The 6326-nt window shown below is 46.9% G+C and overlaps 1 protein-coding gene across 1 annotated transcript; it reads right to left on the bottom strand.

The window, feature by feature from the left end:
* Positions 1-1322: 1322 nt before the first annotated feature.
* On the bottom strand, positions 1323-5716 carry TMEM216 (transmembrane protein 216). Its single transcript, XM_016200422.2, has 5 exons — positions 5651-5716; positions 4976-5077; positions 4161-4253; positions 2175-2376; positions 1323-1892 (listed from the first exon to the last, which is right to left on the bottom strand). The coding sequence occupies exons 1-5, from the start codon at positions 5664-5666 to the stop codon at positions 1877-1879; spliced, it is 429 nt and encodes a 142-aa protein (XP_016055908.1). The 5' UTR covers positions 5667-5716; the 3' UTR covers positions 1323-1876.
* Between the last annotated feature and the right edge of the window lie 610 nt (positions 5717-6326).

Here is a 6326-nt window from a genome sequence, read left to right as displayed (position 1 = left end):
GGCTCTTTGATCTGTAAGATGGAAATGATAGCTGTTCCGTCTTCCACACAGCATGTTTTAGGAACCAGAGAGAAATGTGAATGAACATGTTTCGTGAAATGAACTATGAAAAAGTACAGATTAGAAAACAAGTGATCTTGGGATTCCAGAAAGCTGCTGGCTTCTTAAAAAGCCAGATGAACAAGAGGAGAGTTATATGATAAGCCAGAGACCAAGATGATACATAATGTGTGTTGGGACCAGTAAAGGCAAAACCAACCTAAAAACAACCTTTAGCAGAAGGGAAGTTTGCTAGCACATCTGAAACTTGGGAGAAAAAATAGTTGGGAGTGCCTCAGAGTTTACACCTGTGTGCTTAAGTTGAGGTCATGGTCAAACCTGCATCTGTTTGCCGTGCTTACTAAATAAAATGCCTTTCCTATGTGACAGACCAATCTCTACACAAAGACTAGGGTATTAGAGGGGTTTGTGATTAAAATATCAGGAATGTTCCTATTGGATTTTTCGATATTGTGTCGTGGTTGAGACCTGTCCACTGTGGTTGTTGGATAGACCCCAGAGGCAGACAGGACGCCAGGGCACAGAAGGGATAGAAAACAAGAAAAAGCATCAGTGCACTGGACAGTGGAGACCATACGATGAGAATGAGCCTGCTCACAGGAAGTAGGTGCAGTTAAAAACCATGGAATGCTGAAAGGCTAATTACTTTTTACTTTGAGTAAGTGTAGATATTCTAGGATTCATCTGACAAGGGCCCTTGATTCAAGTTTGCCTAAAGTAGTGGATTCTGTCGTGGCTCCTGGCTTCTTGGGGCTAGGAAAAAAAAGACCACTACCTAGCAAGATGAGAAAGTTCTAAAGATGATTACTTGGAGAAGGGAATGATACACTCATCTAGGGCAACATTTCTCCAGCTTAAAAAAATAAAGTAGGTGTTCTTGTCAATCTGAAACTTTAAAATAAGTGACCAAAAAATATTGGTAAGTTTAGAGTGTGCTGCTTCCAATTACTTCTCACCCTGGAAAGGAGCTGACAATTATCTGGAAGAGGAATGAGACAAGATGCTGGCTTTGGGCAGAGGTGAAGATTAAAAGCAATCTTTTGCAGGATGACAGACCTGAAGAAGATAAGGAAGCTGGTGGTGCCTTTAGGAACAAATCCAGGCTGGAACTGGGGAAGAAAATCAGTGGCACAGCTTCATCGCTGTCTTTTCAGTCCACACCGGATCCTTAAGCGCAGCCTGAGAACAAGCCGCTGGGATAGTCTCCACCTTCTCAGAGTGATTGAATTTCTAGGGACAGGTCCCAAAAGGAAAAGGCTGCACACCAGAAAATATGTATTTATTATAAAATAATGTTTCATGATGAGAATAGAAAAATAATACTATGAGCTAGTAAAAAAGTCCTGGAGCTCAGTCTCTGAAGGGTAAGAGGATTTTGCGTCACTTGGAGGACAGCATCCTAAGGCTCTCTGTGCTCGTGTGACAGGTGTTGCGCAGCACGTACAGGGTGCAGGGAGTGTGGCTCAGGTCCTGCTGGAAGCCCAAGGAGCCTACATGGTCCACACAAAGTGCTCTGGCCACAATGATCAGAGGAGAAGTTGAGGTCAGCAAGGAACTGGTTCTGAGAATGGCCAGGAGGAGGACAGCCGTGGCCCTCCCTATGCTGGAGTGTAGAAGAGTCTCTCAGGCTGATGGTCCTGTTTAGAAGACGGTGCCCACTGGCCTTATGCTCGGTTTGCTGCCCAAATATCTGCTGAGGAAAAGCTGCAACTCTCCCCAGCACCACTTAACCCATCGTTCCTCACGCACGTGGTTAAGGTACCAGAAGTATGAGTGGTCTCAGCCGCTGAGGGCTGCTGGCTGAAATTTGTGTACTTCAAATCCTGTCCATACTGATAAGAGAGAGAAACAAAATGTTAAAAGACCAGTGAACACGTGCAGCTGGCCCGAACAGTTCTATATGCCAAGCCTCCTGGTCCCAAACAACAAGGGGAGTATCTTCCCTAAGTGGGTAACTGCCTCCCCTAAAGGGGAAAGGCAGTCCCACAGACACCTGTTTCCCCCTTAAAAGTCCACTAGACCCCTCAGGCTCCAGAAGCACAGTGAATCCCTCCCTAGGATGGGATGGGAAGCCAACCCTCAGGTGATGGGAAATGGTCCCTTAGCAGCAGTACCTGGAGAAAGCGGCCAGGGTGAGCACCTCAAGCAGCAGCTCTGAGCCATAGAACACGAGCAAGATGCCGTTCATGATGGCTTCTAGGCGGAGAACGTAGGTCTGCAGCAGCAGGTAATAGGAGGCCATCATGGCAGAGGGGAAGGTCAAGGCCACACTAATAGCTAGTGGCATCTTTCGTTGGCAGAGGTTTCCCTTTGTACCTGTCAGACACAGCCCATGGAGTCAGCTCCAAGTGGCCAGCTTTCCCTGGCCTCAGAAGAAAGGTGGGTGGGATGTGATGGACTGGCAAGGCAGAGAAAGTGACCCTGCATGGGAACATGCAGATTTATAAACGGGGTTCCCACTGTGCTAAAAATGAGAGGCTTTGGAGGAGTTTAGGATTGAAGTCATTCACTCCAACGGTCCTGCTTTCGGTCTGGCTGCCATTCAAGGGATGCTGGGATCTTTATTGGGGGGAAATTTTTTTAAATTATAAAAATAATATATAATCATTGAAAACTTTTCAACTAATATATAGAAAATAATTTTAGAAAATATAGAAACTGAAAGAACCATGCTCACTCCCTGGAGATAGCTATTATTAGATGTATATTGTTTCAGATTTTTTTATGTGTGTACCCTCACATATTGCTATTTATTATTATAAATATCGGATCATCCTCTAATATTATTTTGCAACTTACTTTTTTCCATTTAATATAAATCAGACATCCCTCTACACATAGCTACCTTATTCTTTCTTAATGGTTATGAATGATTTCATTGAACTAATTCTGTAACTTATTTAATTAACCCCGTATTAATAGCTATTTAGGTTGTCTCTACTTTTGATGTTACAAGTATGTGGCAACAAAAATTCTCACATAGATATCTCTGCATATCTGTGGAAGTGTTTTTTTCAACCAGTTCTAGAAGTGAAATTGGTAGGTCTAAGAATACAGATTTTACACAGTAAAACTGTTAGCAAAAACGATGTACTAATTTATATTCCCAGAGTCTGATTAATATAAATAACCACGAGAGTATGGACTATAGAGGCCTAGGCCTCATGCCTATTCTCACACTGGGTATTGAGAATCTTTTTAATCTGATGGGTGAAAATGTTCTTTTGTTTCAACTTACTTTTTATCAGTGAGTTTGGGCATTTTGCCATGTTTATTGATTCTTCGTAATTATTACTGTGAATTACCTATTAATGTCATTTCCTAATTTTAAAAAAATTAGGTTGTCTTTGCCCTGGCCAGTGTGGCTCAGTTGGCTGGAGCATCATCCTGTGCACTGAAAGGTGGCAGGTTCGATGCCAGTCAGGACACATACCCCAGTTGCAGGTTTGATCCCGGTCAGGGCGCATGCCGGTGGCAACCAATGGATGTTTCTCACATCAATGTTTCTCTTTCTCTCCCTTCCTCTCTCTAAAATCATTTTTTTAAAATTAGGTGTCTTTTCCTTAGTGATTATGTGAGCCTGCATATTTATCCTTTGTTATATGTATTGTGAACATTTTTTTCTGTTTGTGTTTTAACACTGTTCTCAGAGATGAGATACTCTTAACTTGTAAGAGATTTGCTCTGTATTTCTGAGGATATAAAGCTTATCCTAAAGAAAGTCTTATTCAGAGATGTGGAGGGGAACTTAGTGCTGATCTGTGCAGGTACATTTTGTCCTGGACATGGAGTTACAGCTGAATCTAGTCTCCCAGGCAACTAGTGAGAGGAACCTGGCACTTTTATGGTAGTTAGGCAACTGGGAAGGAATGATCTAATACCTTGTGCTACTCCCCATGTCTAGCCCTACAGAGTAATGGACAGGTGAGTCTTGACCCAAAATATAAAGCAGTTTGAAACTTCAGAAAGGGAGTAATGGGATATGGTACCAGATCCAATCTCCTATTGTGAGCCTAGGTTATGTACTTTTTCTTGTTAATCAGGTTACAGATACCAGCTCATCTCATAAGGAATGGAAATGTTTTCTGGATAACACTCACCAAAAAATAGTCGAATCACTTCAATTCCAAGGTAAAGGAGGAGCATCACCACATCGAGTACTAGATTGGCTGTTGGATATGGTAGCAGGAGACCTGCCAATACGAAAGTCAGAGTTTGCAAACAAATGTGACAGCACCCACAAGAACTCCCACATACTTGGTAATAAAGAGGATGAGAGTTTTATCAGTTTTCCATGAACTGGTTAGTGAGATGTGGGCAGGATCTGTTACCCTGCTGCAGGACAGGTTAACTCACAGTGCAACTGTCTGTTAGGGCAAGGCTCATTGTTATGGGGTTTTACTCCCAACTCCAAAAGTCTATAGGACTCCACTCTCCAACATCATGAGAGGTACATGGGTACACAGGCTGCTGAATAGTTCTGAGGGTCACCAATGGGCTTAAATTTAAAGTGGAGTTCACAAAATGGGGGGAGGGGGTTCAGAATGGAGAGGCCCACATGTCCCAAACAAGGAATTCTTTTTTCTTTTTATTGATTGATTTGAGAGAGAGAGGGAGGGGGGAGAGAGAGAGAGGAGACGTTTGTTGCTCCGTTTACTTATGCATTCATTGGTTAATTCTTGTATGTGCCCTGATAGGGTCGAACTTGCAACCTTGGCGTATGGGGATGATGCTCTAACCAACTGACTACCCAGCCAGGGCCCCGAACTCAAGAAATTCTGGCTGGGAGGCTTCCTACTGAATCGTTCTCAAGGAAGCCATCCACTGCCTTGCAGTGAAGAGGAGCTGCAGAAAAGAAGTGGGCTGAAGCGGGGAAGGGATTTGGGGCCAAGAGTAGTCAAGCCCCTTGCCTTACCTTTATACAGAAATATGAAGAGTTCCAGCAGGAAATAGGTAGCATAATACCACCCATTCAAAAAGAACAGGATTTCCAGAGGGGTGGAGGACAGCCGTTTACCTGAAAAGGCACAAAGAAGAGGGATGGGCGGGAGGGCAGCCCAATCTCTGAATGATCTGTGTCTAAGTCGGAGAAAACAGGAGGTCGCAGCCAGTGGGAAGGCCACTTGGGACGCTTCTGGTTGCTGATAATGAGGGTGTGTGTGTGAGTACAGGATGTGGAGGGGGCTTCATTCAATCCCATCCTTTCCCCGGAATCACCGTCAAACTCCACTCTTTGGGCTTCAGGGATGAAAATCAAGACCCCTCTAAGATCTAACCCCATCACTGCCTGGGAAGGGGAGACTGGGGCGCAGAGACCAGCACTGGCTTCTCTGAGGTCACACAGCAGGCTAGTTCGTCACTGGGCCGGCCTAGAAGAGGCGCAGCCAAGGATTTAGGGGCATCTGACAGATCCTCACCTCCAGACCTTCAGACACTCAGGGCGGGTGGAGCTGCGAAACCCCCCTTTGTACAAGTGAGGAGCGATGTCCCTAACACCCGAGAGTGAAGGGTTTAGGTCGCGCTCCGGGAGAGAAGGGAGAAGGGGGACTGAAGGGATCAGGAAGCGACTCACACACCTCCGGGATCTCACCTCGCGGCGCCATCATCAGTCCCCATGGAAACTGCGTCCCGGGCGGCAGCGGCTCCCGGAGCAGCGAGGCGCTGCCGGAAGCGGGGACTGAGCGGCCCTGGCTCCTGGCCCCTCTGCCAGCCCGCGGCGCTCTTCTCTATGGTTAACGGTACCTGGAGGTCTCGCGCAGTCCGAGCGCGTGCGGGGAGCCTCGCCGCCCGCAAACGGCCTTCGCTGGGGATTTCGGTTCACCGACGCTGGGGGAGAACCATGGTCGTCCACGGAGTCGTCCGCTGGACTCCGGGACAGGGGCAGCCCCCGGCTCCCTCCCCCCAGGTTACAGTGCGTTGGCAGAAGTGGCCAGTTGTGGCGGTGTGACCACAGGGTTGGCACATAGGCCCTAGCTGCCCCCACCCGCGATTCTCTTTTCTGACAAGGGTCTGACAATGAGGAACGGTGTGCACGACCGGACTCTGCGAATGCGGGGTGCGGTGAGGGGTCATGCGGCCAGCAGGCAGTCTTGCAGGGGGTTTAGGCTCTTTTGTGCGTCGAGTTTATGTACCAGGTAATCAGAAGGCACCCAAATGAACCGGAACTGGCGGCTCCTCTCAAGCACGTGAAGACGACGTGCAGACGAAGCGCGGTTAACACGTGACCCGGGACCCGTCGCGCGCGCGCTGCGGGAACTGAAAGGCGT

This window comes from Miniopterus natalensis, chromosome 11 (genome assembly GCF_054644295.1).
Source record: "Miniopterus natalensis isolate mMinNat1 chromosome 11, mMinNat1.hap1, whole genome shotgun sequence".
Classification (NCBI taxonomy): domain Eukaryota; kingdom Metazoa; phylum Chordata; class Mammalia; order Chiroptera; family Miniopteridae; genus Miniopterus; species Miniopterus natalensis.
The sequence above is the reverse complement of the archived record's forward strand: the minus strand, read 5'-3'. Positions and strand labels throughout refer to the sequence as shown.

What these genes read in the sequence shown, in the direction of transcription:
- TMEM216 (XM_016200422.2), bottom strand. An exon ending in CTTCATATTTCTGTATAAAG is followed by an intron (nt 4,254 to 4,975) that starts GTAAGGCAAGGG and finishes TCGTATTGGCAG; the next exon opens with GTCTCCTGCTACCATATCCA. An exon ending in AGTGATTCGACTATTTTTTG is followed by an intron (nt 2,377 to 4,160) that starts GTGAGTGTTATC and finishes TGTGTCTGACAG; the next exon opens with GTACAAAGGGAAACCTCTGC.